Here is a 15,388-nt window from a genome sequence, read left to right as displayed (position 1 = left end):
ATCCTCAAGATGGTTTTTACTTTCAATCCCACCTTCTGTTATTTTCTTGTTCCTTATTTGCCTCTTTCACCACCTCTTTCACCACCTCTTTCACCACTCCTATTTCTTGCTCAGTATATTTCAAGAATTTTTTTTACTCTTCTTCTGCTTCATACTCATTACATTCCAACTAATTCCTCATACACCCAAATATCCATACTGCCCATTTAAACTTTTGATATTAAATTACACTAAATTAAAACTCAAGGTCCATATAGTCTCTTTTTTATTTTCAATTTCTATTGTATCTGATTCAAATAATAGTCCAATTCCAAAATGTATTGCCCCCAACAACTACAGAGAAACAAAGCCAAGCAGTGTAGGCAAAACAAACACTCCTTAAAAATTCTAATTTTTTCCACATTATCTTCTTACAGTATTTATTTATTTATTTATTTATTCTTTGGACTTGTATGCCGCCCCTCTCCGAAGACTCCGGGCGGCTCACAGCAAGGTCAGACAGCTGCACTTTCTCTCTTATAATCCACAAATTGTTGCAATATTTTCTTTTCCCCAGTAGATGACACTCTCCACTCCACAATATACTCCCACCAGCTGATTGTCAAAACTGTCAAAAAGTAAGTTTAAATACACATACACACACAAAACACTTTCTCAGAAATTTCTTCCTTCTGTTCTTTTATATTTCTCCAATTGAAATGATCTCCAAGGTACAAGTAGTCTTCTTGGGCTTTAATTTTTAGCCTCCATTTTTTTCTTTCCTCCATCCAGTTCCCAGGTGCCAACTAGCTGGTATTTCAGATTGGGAAATTCTTTAAAATTCCATATTAAAAATTGCCTTTTACCTGTGAGTTGGTCACTTTCTCACTCGTTTTCAGCACTTAGTCCAATCACCACTCTGGCACATACACTTGGTTGGATTGCTCCATTCAGAAATGGCTACCACCTTCACCACTGGTCCGACTAGCTGGCTCTGACTGATCGAGGAACTTGTCTGCTACTCTATGTCATCCGAGACACCTCTTCTTCTTCACTGTCCCTTCAGGATGGTCTGGTCCAAAGTAGTTTGTCAGATTGGATTTTACAAAGCTCTTCAGAGCTCCACTAATTTCCAGCCTGTCTCACTGTGACACTTCAAGTTTCTCCTCCTTTCTAGTATTTTCTAGCACTGATTACCTAGTTTGGGCAATGAAATGTCTGCAAAAAAAACAACAACCCCAGGCTCAGAGAACACCAAGGACCCCTCATTTCAACCCTTTATTGAAGTACATACTGCTTAACATTGCCAGGGTCAACAACCCCAAGATATGCCTATCCAAATCTGATATTTCTTCATTTCTCCTCAGTGGCTACAACAGATAGAAGTTACAGAATCAGCACTCCAACAAAAGATGATAGACTTAGAAAATGAAAAGGTACAGATTCATCAAACAGTTAAAATCAATGATTATATATTGTGCTTCCTGAGAAAATCAGTATAACCCAAATCTCCTTATTTTTAGGACCTATTTAGTAAACAAAAGGGGTATCTGGATGATGAGTTGGATTACAGAAAACAGTCTTTAGATCAAGCACACAAGGTAGGTATGAATGTCTACGGACAAAATTTACTTTGGCTCATTTCCCCCAAGCTGGGAAATTCTGGGACGTGAAATTCCCACATCTTAAAGTTGCAAAGGTTGAGAAACACTGCCTTAAAGTCAAATGATTCTGAGAACCTCTCTTGATGTCTTTAAGGCACATAACTTTCTACCGCAGAGAAGTGGATTCAGTGTAAAAAATACACTAATTAAAGAGAACCTGCATAACATTTGGGATTTGGCATACACAGATTTAATTCCCAGGAACTCCATGGAATATGAATCCAGATTGGTTTCAGATTGAGATACATTATAGTATGGGCCAATCATTGCACAAAAAAGCCTGTTTTTGATTTTTTTTTCCCATTGTAATTTGATTATATGAAAATCAGTTTGGATTAGGTTAGGTAGAAAGAAAGAGGCTCTCTCCTTTTTCCGCCCTGAGTCTTCAGAGAGGGGCGGCATACAAATCTAATAAATTATTATTATTATTATTATTATTATTATTATTATTATTATTATTATTATTTTCAACTTCAAAGCAAAATTTTCGGAGGCAATTCCTAAGGTATCTGTTGATGATTTTTCCTCTGTGAAACTAGCAGTAGATTATGAAAGACAGGATTTGATCAGGACTACAGTTCGGGTAGAAATGAACGATTTTCCTCTCTTATCAATGCCATGGACTCTGGTAGAAAAGTATAGTAAAGTATGTATTTTATATAAAATTATATAAAATGGCATAAAACTGTAGAATTGTTCAGATGAAACAGATTAAGATAACTGGGACTCAATCAAAACATTGGCAATATTTTTGTCACTACAAGCTGGAATTTAATTACTTGTGTGGCCATAGCTGATTAACACTTTGTGCTCTCTTGAGCGTGCCTGCCCACTTTCTCTCTCACTCAAATTTAATTTTGAATCCATTGAGAATTTGTTGTTATGCTCCACTTAGCAACTAATCATATATCACAGATCACAAAATGGAGTGTGAAATGCAAAGTACCCTAGAGGCTTTAAATAATTCACATGGAATAACTTGTTGTATTATCACAGGCAAACCCATGCTGTGTTTCACCTTCGAAACATTGCAGAGATATGGAAATATCGCAATAAAAGTTTTCTGTGCTATTTTTGGATTTGGAGACAAAATATTCATTCTACAACCTTTCTATTTTTATGGTATACAGTTTATACTGAATTTGGCATTTTGGTCCACCTATTGAATGTTTCCCAAGGGTGGTGATCATGATGATTTGTTCACAACAATGTGAACATTATTATTATTGATTCTGACTTGGAGAGAGATTCTTTGTATGTTCTGTTCATATTGAACGTGCATGCAGAATGATTGCTCTTAGCAGGAAAAAAATAATGATTTTAAGAGAGAAACGGCTAATAAAAATATGATGGGCTACTTCAACAGCATTAGCTGCATTTTTAAATACTGTATAATATACTGTAATGATTGTTTAATAATATTTCATTATTTTGCAAAGGGCACTGGGCAGAGATGGTTGCATAGTAAAAAAAAACCCCAGAAGTTCAAATGGCAGCTGCTGTGGTGAAATCCATGGTCTGCCTGGCCATGAGTGATCTACCCCTACACCAGAAGTCAGCAATCTTTTTGATCAGCAAATATTATATGCACAATGTTGTGGTCCTCAAATCGTTAAACTATTCAATGTGCCAAATATAATGAGACCATGTGAGAGAGAATAGAAATACTATTGTGAGATTTAAAAGTCACATAAGTCTTTAGGCTACAGAGTCATATGTGTAGTTACTGGGAGTGAATTTGTGGGTGCCATCTAGTGGTGCCATCAGTAAGCAATATATTGCTCTACAGTCTTCTACATTTATGTTTAGAAAAGGGACAGCAAGTTGAATGATTTGAGCAATGTCTTAAAAGTTATTCCTTTTTTAAGATCTTGGAATATAGAGTGACTGAGTCAACTAAAAAGGCGCTGTTGTTTGTCATTGAGCTTTAAACTGATGAGCTCTGTAAGAATAAATTTAGTACAACATTAAAGATGGAGGCAAGAGAAGAGGTCAGCTGCCATGCTTATTGAGACAATAATATTTTGGCTGAAACCACCCATCTTGTTTACACAATGAAAAACAAAGAACAATGGAACTACCACCCATCTTTTTTACAATGAAAGACAAGGAGCAATGGAACAAATGGTCACAAAATATATTAAACCGCCATCATCACCCAAACTTAATGGGGATAAAGTAGCTTGATTTTTCATTTATTTAGCACATTTTGGAATTGGAAGCCATGCTCTATGATGCTCTACAGCAGGAAGCAGGAGCCAAAATGTCAGAAATACTGTCAGAAGAAGAGAGAGAGAAGTTGAAAAATGCTGTGGAACAATGGAAACGGCAGGTTATGAGTGAACTCCGAGAAAGGGACTCCCAGATTCTCCGAGAAAGGATGGAGCATATTCAACATGCACAACAGGTATGGTGAAATAGGATATAGTGCCACTAAGAATGCCTCCTGCAATAAGAACAAGGATTCTCACTTGTGTTTTGTTTATGCCATTAATAATTTTCATGAATGAAGGTGATAATATTGCAGGGTTGATCAGCAGAACTAGTCAGGGTTGATCATCAGAACCAGAGGTTTAGTTTTCCAAACTTTCACAGGAGGAAGCTGACCACAAAATTACAAGAATACAAGCAAGCAGTCAGCAAAGGGGATCCAAATTCATTGGTAACTTCACATTGCAATGAAAAAGGACATACATTCAATTTTGCAGTTACTAAGATTGTTGGACAAGCAGATACAAAAACAGCCGGGGAAATGATTGAAGCCCCTCATAGGTCAACAAGAGTGCTGATATTTTTATTTATTTGTTTGTTTTGTCAAGTATGTATCGGTGGTATATAAAGATATAACAATATCTATATACATGATACTAATAAGAGAAACATTAGGACAGGGGATGGAAGGCAAGCTGGTGCACTTATGCACCCCCCCTTACTGACCTCTTAGGAATCGGGAGAAGTCAACAGTGGATAGTCTAAGGGTAAAGTTGGGGGGGGGGGTTAGGTGATTGATACTACAGAGTCAGGTAGCGAGTTCCATGCATCAACTACTCAGTTACGAAAGTCGTATTTCCTGCAATGAAGTTTAGAGCGGTTTGCTTTAAGTTTGTATCTGTTGTGTGCTCATGTGTTGTTGTGATTGAAGCTGAAGTAGTCATTGAGAGGAAGGATGTTGTAGCAGATGATTTTATGGGCTATGCTTAGGCCATGTTTAAGGCGACGTAGTTCTAAGCTTTCTAAATAAGGCTATCAAATACGTAGGAGGCGAGGGCTTGGCAGCACAGGGAAACAACAGCCAAAGACTTAATAGTCAGCCATCACCATCCCAATCAATAACTAAAAAGCCTCAAACCACACACACCATATAAACAGTATACAGCACACACTCTGATAAGTGGGTGGATCAGGGGTGAGTTACTGCCCGGATGGGGGGAACACAGTGGGGTAGTGAAAATGGAGCATCCATTTTGCACCAACAAAAATGTCGAAAGAAAATGCAGGCCATCCTGCATAAGCCACGCTCACAGTGTGATAGTAAAGATTTTGGTAGCCTTTCACTGCTGAGGATGAACTCAACTATGAGTCTGAAAGCTCAGAAGACTAAATCTCTGGTCCTGGTGACTGACCCAGATTGGAACCTGCAATAATAATTTGACCTTAAATTTACTTATTTATTAAATGTATATATTGCCCATCTCCCCAATACGGTAACTGGGTGGCTTACAAAACAGAAAAAGCTAAACAGAGCAGCAGTTAAAAATGTAAAAGCCACATACATTAAAAATTGACTTTTAAATTGATTTTTAAAGCTCCTTTAAGGAAATGACTACAGAAGCAACAAGCAGCCATAGATATACCAGATGTCCTCAGGCACATCACTCCATTATGCATAGTCACTGTCAAAGTTTTAATGGCCACAGTGGGAGAGGGGGAATTGTAACCAGACTGCTAAAAACCTTGAGGCTAGTCTTGAAGATTATAATTAAACTTTATGAAGTTAACGGTTGTATCTGTGCAAAGAAAAGTTGTTATGTGACTTATTGTATTAACTGTGGCTCATAATATGTTCTCCACTAAACCATAGCATACCATAGAGTCAAAAGTGGGCTTAAATGAAAGTCTAAAAGTGTAGTATTCATACATAATTATAATTTTCACAGAGAATTAAGGAGCTAGAAGAAAGAATTGAAGCTCAAAAAAGACAAATAAAGGAACTGGAAGAAAAGGTATGGTTAAAACACTGTGAAAAGCTTGAATGATGAGATGAAGCTATATTCAAAAAATGTTGTACAGGTAATCCTTGACAGTTCATTTAGTGACTGTCCAAAGTTACAACACTGAAAAGGTAACTTATGACCATTTTCACATTTATTACTGTTGGCAGCATCCCCAACATGGACACATGTTCAAAATTCAGACACTTGGCAATTGGCATGTATTGATGACGATGACATTGTCCAAGGGTCATGTGGTCACCTTTTACGACCATCTGACAAATGAGCCAGATTCACTTGACAACCATGTTGCTAACTTAACAACTGTGGCAAGTTGTTAAGTTAGCAACATGAGACAAAATTAACAACTGTCTCACTCAGCAACAAAAATTTGGGGCTCACTGGCGATCATAAGTCAAAGACTACCTGTATATGACAAGATGCTGTGTTTCAGAAATCTTATTGAAATTTGAATGGAGTCCGGCACTCTAACCACTGCACCATCATAGCTCAATCACCAACAGCATATCTTGCTTGTATGCTTTGTCAATTTAAAACTGGACTCATGATCTTCTGTATCAGTGGTTGGAGCATAAATTTCAATGTCCATCATATTAAAGGGTTATTCATGAAGTCTAATTGATATTATAGATAGACCTCAGCTGAATGATCATAACTGAGTGCAAAATTTTTGTTGTTAAGTGAAACATTTGTCAAGTGAGTTTTGCCCCACTTTACGACTTGCTTGTCACAGCTGTTAAGTGAATCACTGTAGTTGGTAAATTAGTAACCTGGCTATTAAGTTATCTGGCTCCCCCGTTGATTCTACTTGTCAGAAGGTTCCAATAGGAGATGGAATGACCCTGGCATACTGCAACCATCACAAATATGAGTTAGTTGCCAAGCATCTGCATTTTGATCATGTGACCCTGCAATAGTTGTAAGTGGGGGAAATGGTCATATGGGCAACTTTGAATGCTCATTAAATGAACTGCTGTAAGTTGAGGACTGTCTGTATTTGTTCATTTATTTCATTGTAACCAAACGCTAAACACTTTAGTGACTGGTCAAGGTAGTTGGAAGAGTGTTCCAATATCTCAGGGGCCGCCACAAACAAGAGGGAGTGAAGCTATTCTCCAAAGCACCTGAGGGTAGAACAAGAAGCAATGGGCGGAAACTAATCAGGAAGAGAAGCAACTTAGAACTAAGGAGAAATTTCCTGACAGTCAAAACAATCCGTGGAGAAGTTGTAAATGCTCCAACACTGGAAGTTTTAAAGAAGATGTTGGATAACCATTTGTCTAAAGTGGTATAGGGTTTCCTGCCTAAGCAAGGAGTTGGACTAGAAGACTCCAAGGTCCCTTCCCACTCTGTTATTCTAAATTCTAAAATTCTAAATACATACTGTTCTTTCTGTGCTCTTTCTAACTATAAAAACAACACCGTTTCCTCTATGTTTTTTCATGGCCTAGTGTCAATAACACAGTAATTTACAGATCTTGGACACAACATTTTAAAAATATGTGTAATGTTAAGATGCAAAAGATGCATCTCATAACATGAAGGAAGAATATTAGTTGTTGGGGGGGGAGTTAGCATTTGGTTTTCACAACATTTGCAGGTCTCTTCTAAATTAACTTTCTGCAGCAAAGGGCAATAATCCCTAAAGTCTTTTTTTTCTGTCCCTGTTTAGAATAGAACGAAAAGCAGATTGCCGCTCTAGCCTTTTTTTAATGTTCCTAAAACAATTAGAAAATTAGAATTTTTGTGTATTTTCAACATTACAGTTAGAGTTGCTAGCTTCCTAGAACCATAAAATTAAGAATTATATAAGTAAAAATAATAGATTATGAAGCATCATATAGAAAAGATTTTTAAAAAGAAAAGTTACATTTAGAACTTTTTATTAGCTAGTAAATTTTATTTAGAAAAAATACAATTGCATAGAATAAGCCTGAACCTCTGTCCTTTCTTCACCAAAAATAAGTTCTATAAAAATATATAGCTTCATTTAAGGCCATAAAGTATTCTGCAAATATTTGATCCCATAATATAATGATTTTTCTTACTAGTGAATGAAACAACAGCATTTCAGGTTTTATATAAACTGCTCAAAAAATAAAGGGAACACAAAAAGTACACAATATAACTCCAAATAAATCAAACTTCTGTAAAATCAAACTGTCCACTTTAGGAAGCAACACTGAGTGACAATCAATTTCACATGCTGTTATGCACATTCAACTTTGTGCAGAACAAAGTATTCAATGAGAATGTTTCATTCATTCAGATCTAGGATGTGTTATTTGAGTGTTCCCTTTATTTTTTTGAGCAGTATATGTAGATGTAATGGTCTAGTAGTGTGATGCACTACCATACCAGACCATTATTTTTGCAAGAAATTAGAGGACCATCAAACTCTTATATGTTGTGTTGATGCCAACAGACATGACCTCTGTTAGAGGGCAGATTAATTTGGAAAGTGTCCTATCCCAGCTTTTTTCACACATTTGCACAGATTATGGCCCCTTGTTCTAGACTCCTTCTGGTTTCTTATTAGGTATGCTTTAAAAACTTTCTCTCTCTCTCTTTTTCTTTCCATTTTTCCTCTCCTCCCCTTTTTTAGTTTTTATTTTTGTTTTTATTTTTTTCTCTAGCTTTCATTCTTTGGTCATAGTGTGCCCATCCAGCTACAAGAGGTAAGCATCCACCTTGCTTATTCTTTCTGCCCCCCTTTCACTAAGCCTAATGATTTCTTTGGCCCCACACACTGCATAGGTGGCTTGGGATATTATCAAGGTTTAGCTGAAAAGCAGGTTCGGGGTGTTTTTTTAAAAAAAAGACAAGATGGCAGATGACAAGGCAATATAAAAAAATAGACAATGTTTTGACTGCACTGTTGCTGCCACCATCAATTTTCCTTCTAATTACTTATATATTTTGCAGGGGGGACGGATTGTTTTCTTCAGCTTTTCCCAAACCAAGTTATTTGTGCACCATAAATTACAGATGCCTTTAATAGCAATATCTTAAAATGATTATATATTTCTTAGTTATAGAAACTACAAAGTATAATAGCATATAACAAAGATAATTTAAAATTAAGCTTTCAAATCATTTTTCTTTATTCCCAACATCTATCTCCTGCAGTTTTTACAGGCGGCTTGCCACATCCTTCTCCTGAGAGGGGGATTAGCTTAAAAACACTCACAACTGTATTTTGCCCAACATATCCTGATTTCTCCTTAATCACTAAATCAAACCAAATTGATTCTCCGAGTCTTCAGAGAGGGGCGGCATACAAATCTAATAAATTGAATTGAATATATGTGTTTACAGATTATAATATAATCCTGCTAATCATTAATATCTTACAATCACAATTGATATTTGTAAGCATCATCATTATATCTTCATGGTTTAGGGAGATTTGATATAGTGGTGAAATCATTTCTTGGAAGAAAGCATTACACAGAAAGGATTTAGATAGCCTCCGCTCCCATATTTTTTCCCATTACTTCTTTGGATGTAGCAATAGCAATAGCACTTAGATTTACATACCACTTCATAGTGCTTTACAGCCAAATTATTAATTTTTTTTTGGTGTTAATTTTTTTATAGTTTTTTTTCTTCGTACGCTTCAGTACAATGACGGCTACCAAAATTTTTACTACCACGCTGTGGGCATGGCTTATGCAGGACGCTCTGCATTTTCTTTTAACATCTTTCAGTGCAAATTGGGTGCTCTAGGTGGAGCTCCATTTTCGCTACCCCACTGAGTCCCCCCCCCAATCTGGGCAGTAGTCCACCCCTGTTTACAGCCTCTGTAAGCAGTTTAGAAAATCAGCATATTGCTCCTATCAGTCTGGGTCCTTATTTTACCAATCTCTGAAGGATGGAAGGCTGAGTCAATCTTGAGATGGTGAGAATTGAACTGTCAAACTGCTGATAGCCAACAATCAGCAGAAGTAGCCTGCAGTACTGCATTCGTACCACTGCACCCCCATGACTTATTTAGTCCAAACTTATTTAAACTTTCATTATTAGTAATTTAAAAATGAATGTTTTATCAACTCAACAACAAGCATGGACCTTGTGCAGCCTAAAACTCAACAGGTATCAAAGATATATATTTAAATATTATATATTTAAAAGGAAAACAGGGAAGTGTGTTTAGGTCTGGACCCCTGCCTGGCATGTCTCTAGCTGGGCCTGATCCAGGGAAGGTTGGCTGCAACTGAAAAGCTGGAAAAAGAATCCCTGGCTACTGCCAGTGAAAAGGACATCTCCCCCACAGGAAAGCTGACTCAGTCCATGCTGTGTTGGCCCAAAGTGACTCTTGCTGTTGCACTTAAGCTGAGCTGGAAAGCCAATGCAAGCTTTCTTGCAAATTGCAAGCCTGGAGTTTTACAGTACCTAAATTTGTTGTTGTTTTGGGGTACCTAATTTTGTGTGCACCCAATCTTCTATGGTGTTTGTGTGGGGGTTAGTGCACACACATGCACATTAGAAGGAACATAAGCCACCCCTTTGATCTTTTTTTAGCTATTAGCTAAAGTCATTCCTGCTTCAAAGTTTGCACTAACATATCTTGAAGGCCCCGAAGTAAATTGATGCAGAGTTGTTTTATGAAAAGGCAAATAGATATTATCTGACTTCATTAAGGATTGAAATCAAGATTCCTTATAAAATGGGCAATGCTACAATCTTATGCAAAATGACTTGGGAATAAGTTCCTTTTATGAAAATGAAATGATGTAAGCATTCATAGGATGCCTAATAGAATTCTTACCAACCATAGCCTTTGGCGAATGTATGGGTGCTTTCAAATCAGTCTTGACTTCTGGGAGCTGCCTGGAACAGCTGCCTTCTGGGAACTGCCTGGAACAGCTGCTTTCAATTTCCTTGACAAGATTTAGGAAGCATTGTCTCTTTCCTGATGCTGAGATCAGGCTCAAGGTCACCCAACTGGCTTTTTGCTAGAATTCACAGCCTTTGGTTTCTAATCTTAACCATTACACCAAACTGGCTCTCCTTGTCTTTCATACAGAGCAAAATTACATGTTATGACCTATGTTTTCTAATTTTCTTCTGACTGGATACTTTATTTGCTGCACAAACTAAGTTCAGAGTTTATGTTCCACCACAAAACAACCCACTGTAATATCTGTGAGACAGCTATCCCACACAATAGCAGAGAGCTTGGAGTCAGAAATGAGCTACAACTGAGCTTGGAATCAGAAATGATTGGCTCATATTGTTACCGCAGGCCAGGTGTGGAATTCTGGTTTGGGCCATTGTAATACTCAACAACAACACCTATTCAGACCCACCCATTCATGTGTGCATGCAATACATTTACATGGAGCTTACAAAAATATGTATGTTTCCATGCCTGAAAGTACTTCCTTCTAGTTGAGACTTAGAAGTTCTTTAAAAAGGCCAGCCATCATCATGGCAGAGAGTGGTTAAGAAGAATCAAGAGTTCTGTATGTCCATCCCTCTCCTATGTTTTAATAGCAATAGCTGAAAAGGTAAGAGCATATTAGAAAAGTAATTCAAGTCAGGCATCTGTGTCTGTAGAAAGAGAACTTTTATTTCAAGAGCCCAGAGACATGCAAGCAGGGTGGTTCTAGAGAAATTGGATTGAAAAAAGTAAAAATAAAACTCCTCTCTTAAATAACTTTAGCTTCTTTTTCTAGTATTGTGTTTTCTTTTTTCAGGCCAGAGAGAAGACTAGAGATGTTTATCTTTTAGAACAATGTAACCTTGTATATAACAAAGAAATTGGAGAAAGGATGATTTCATTACAAGAAAGTGGACTGCAGTTTATTTTGACACTGAAGACTGAAGTTCTAAACTTTTGACCATTTTTATAAAGAAGAATTTGCGTGAATTTTATTTTGAAGTTAAGCCTGCTCGTCGGACAAGTATAGCTCTCTAACTTTTTATGAACTAGTATTAAAATTGTTAAAGAAGAAAACCAAAAAGAAAAAGAGAGAGAGAGTGAAAGAGAAAGAAAAAAAAACGTAGTAATATGCTGGCTTCTCTCAAGGAAGCTCCATCTATGCTACCCGAAACAACTTCAGCTTTACGTGAAAAGCAGTAAATTCGTTCAGATGAAGTGAAAATATTTTAGTTCCCTGCTAAGCAGGCAGTAAACTGCTTCTGTAAAGAAGTGAACTCATCCTGTTTTGTAATTCAGTCCTTGTACTGTTATTTGTAAATGCTTAAATACATGTCTTGAAAGAAGATTGGAAACAGTTCCAGGCTAATCATTGGTGAAACTATGAATGAATGAATGGGAATAATGTTTCATTCATGTAAGTGAGGAATTAGTTTCAGTTCAATTGCGTCTTTCCATAGTATGTATTAAATTGACTTCTTAGCTAACCATGAGGAACATTAAAATAAAAAAGTTTGGAAATATTTCCCAAACTTCCACTCCATTCTGAAATTTCAGTGAAGCTTGTCTGCAGCATGGCCAGGAGAACATAAAAGGCACAATACTTAAAATTTAATGCACTTCGATTCCTGGATGAAGGGAAGTCAGTATTATCAGCGAAAGGAGAACCAAAGCAAAAGCTAATTGAAAAAGGAAACAAAATTATTTAAAACTATTAAAACTGTAATGGAAACTTGAAAAAAAGAGGGGAAAATATATTAAGGAAGCACAAGCAGCAGATGGAAATGGATCTCTTGCATTAAATGGTTTGAGAAGAATTGCTTGTAAATTAAGAAGCAGAGAAACTGAACGCACATAACAAAATAGTTGAGCAAGCAGTAAATAAAGATATACAGAGATATATAAGGGACCTACATATATATCTATCTTCCCCAGCTGTTATTTTACAATGGAAAGAAGGAGCACAGGGAGAAAACATCAAAACATCTCCAGAAAGTGATCTTGATATTCAGAAAGTAACAACAGGTGAGAAGGTGGTTTTTATTCTTCACCAAATTAAACAAAACTTTTTAATGATCTCTTTCTTCTATTAAAAAGTTTGAAATATGATAAACTGCTTTCTTTTGCTTTGCTTTGAATTTTAAATAGTTTATTATTTTTGATTGTTTTATACATTTATACATATACAAATTCAATACATATTAAAAAGCACTTACATGGATAACATCAGATTATCATTTGAAGATGTATGATTCTTTAAATTGGTACAGACACATTAATTCATGGAAAAGCCAAACTTCTAAATCAATTAAATCCAAATAAAAATCAGGTAAGCTGAAGTTCTAGATCTACATTTTACATTTGTGACTCATCATCTCAATGGGATTGCTTCTAATGTAAATTTGGTGCTATTCATAATCTAATTCCCTCCATATATAAATGTTCCATTTGGAACATATAAGGTATGAGTGGTGTGGTGACTCAGTGGTTAAGATTCTGAGCTTGTCAGCTGGAAAGCCATCAGCCCAGGTTCGAGATGGGAGCTCCATGTGATGAGGTGAACTCCCATCCTCACCCCAGCTTCTGCAAAATTAGCAGTTCAAAAGCATGCAAATGCAAGTAGATAAATAGGTACCACTTCAGTGGGAAGATAAAGCATTCTGTCACCTTGCTGGCCACCTGACCATAGAAATATCTTCAAATAACACTTGTTCAATGACCTTGAAATACAGATGAGACCAACTCCTTATAGATGCCAATGACTAGTGGAGTAAAGTCCTCAGGGATTCCTTTATAGAAACATAGAAGATTGACAGCAGAAAAAGACCTCATGGTCCATCTAGTACAGTGTTTCCCAACCTTTTTGGAGCCGCGGCACATTTTTCATATTTTCAAAATCCTGGGGAACATTGAGGGGGGGGGGCTAAAAAAAGTTTGGACAAAAAAATCTCTCTTCCTCCCTTTCACTCTATTTCTCTCTCCCTCCCTCTTTCTCTCCCTTCCTTTCTCTCTCCATCCCTCTTTCTTTCTCTCTTCCTTCCTTCCTCTCTTTCTCTCTCCCTCCTTCCCTCCCTCTATGTGTTTCTTTCTCCCTCCTTCCCCCCTCTTGCTCTCTCTCTCTTGCTTTCTTTCTCTCTCTCTGTCTCTCTTGCTATCTCTCTCTCTCTGTCTGTCTCTCTTGCTATCTCTCTTTCTTTCTCTCTGTCTCTCTTGCCATCTCTATTTCTCTCTTGCTATCTTTCTCTCTCTCTCTCTTGTATCTCTCTCTCTTGCTATCTCTCTCTCTTTTTCTCTCTCTCTTGCTATCTCTCTTTCTTTCTCTTTCTCTCTGTCTCTCTTGCTATCTCTCTCTCTCTTTTTCACTCTCTCTTGCTATCTCTCTTTCTTTCTCTTTCTCTTTCTCTCTGTCTCTCTTGCTATCTCTTTCTCTCTCTCTCTCTCTTGCTATCTTTCTTCTCTCTCTCTCTCTCTTGCTATCTCTCTCTCTCTCTTGCTATCTCTCTTTCTCTCTCTCATTTGCTATCTCTCTCTCTCTCTCTCTCTCCCTTTATCTCTCATTCCTTTCTCTCCCTCTTTCCTTTCTATCTCTCTTTTTCTCCCTCCTTCATATCTTCTTTCTCTCCCCTTTCCTCCCTCTTTCCTTTCTCCCCCTCCCTTTCTCTTCCTTTTTCTCTATCATTTCTACCTCTTACTCTTTCTCTCCCTCCTTCATTCAATTTTCTCTCCCTCCCTTTCTCTCTCTTTCCTTTTTCTCCCTCCCTTGTTCTCCCCTGGGGTTGCCTGTGCCTGCCCTGCACCACCCAACACGAAAGGACAGCCCCCGGTCGTCGGTTCGTCGCCCCCCCCCCCCCACACGGAGGGAGATCAGGCTGGCGAGGGCGGTAGATCTGCGTCCCCAGCCACTGGAGGGAAATCGGGCTGGCGGGGGCAGTGGATCCGCATCCCCAGCCGCGCGGAGGGAAATCGGGCAGGCGGGCGGGTGGCCGCGGCTCCCTGCGCGCCCCTGGAAAAGGGTGCGCAGGGGGCATTTTGGGGTGCACTGGCGCAGGCGTGCGCAGCCTACAGGGAATGGTGCCCGGGGCCGCTGCATCTGGCAGCCTCCTGTTTCCGCTGCCATTGCCCTCCCGCCGGGCCCCAAAGGACAATTGTTGCCACTCCCACCAGGAAAGCTCCAGCTGGGCGGGGTGCTGCCAGTGGCTCCGCCCTGGAGCTCTTGCTCACCGCTGCCATCCCCCAGCAACTGCCCGGGGCCGCTGCAGCCGGCAGCCTCCCGTTCCCGCTGCCAGTGCCCTCCTGCCGGACCCCAAAGGAGATTTGTTGCCGCCCCTGCCAGGGAAGCTCCAGCTGGGCACGAAGAACAAAGCTCAGCTTCCGGTCTCAGAAGCTGAGCTTCATGGCACACCTGAAAAACACTGATCTAGTAGTCTGCCCTTGTACTATTTCCTGTATTTTATCTTAGGATGGATATATGTTTATCCCAGGCATGTTTAAATTCAGTTACTGTGGATTTACCAACCACGTCTGCTGGAGATTTGTTCCAAGGATCTACTACTCTTTCAGTAAAATAATATTTTCTCACGTTGCTTCTGATGTTTCCCCCAACTAACCTCAGATTGTGCCCCCTTGTT

The 15,388-nt window shown here is 38.4% G+C and overlaps 1 protein-coding gene across 2 annotated transcripts in view; it reads left to right on the top strand.

The window, feature by feature from the left end:
- JAKMIP3 (Janus kinase and microtubule interacting protein 3) overlaps nt 1–11,850 on the top strand; it is a 90,570-nt gene extending 78,720 nt beyond the window's left edge. The window contains exons 17-22 of one of the 2 annotated variants that reach the window (XM_070752454.1): nt 1,347–1,415; nt 1,503–1,580; nt 3,847–4,050; nt 5,801–5,866; nt 8,512–8,553; nt 11,578–11,850. In XM_070752454.1, the coding sequence (XP_070608555.1) occupies nt 1,347–1,415; nt 1,503–1,580; nt 3,847–4,050; nt 5,801–5,866; nt 8,512–8,553; nt 11,578–11,721 (603 nt within the window). In that variant the 3' untranslated portion in view covers nt 11,722–11,850. The remainder of the gene's footprint in view (nt 1–1,346; nt 1,416–1,502; nt 1,581–3,846; nt 4,051–5,800; nt 5,867–8,511; nt 8,554–11,577) is intronic. The other variant, XM_070752453.1, reaches the window with a different exon arrangement.
- Nucleotides 11,851–15,388: the final 3,538 nt, after the last annotated feature.

The sequence above is a fragment of the Erythrolamprus reginae genome, chromosome 5 (genome assembly GCF_031021105.1).
Source record: "Erythrolamprus reginae isolate rEryReg1 chromosome 5, rEryReg1.hap1, whole genome shotgun sequence".
Lineage (NCBI taxonomy): Eukaryota > Metazoa > Chordata > Lepidosauria > Squamata > Dipsadidae > Erythrolamprus > Erythrolamprus reginae.
The sequence above is the reverse complement of the archived record's forward strand: the minus strand, read 5'-3'. Positions and strand labels throughout refer to the sequence as shown.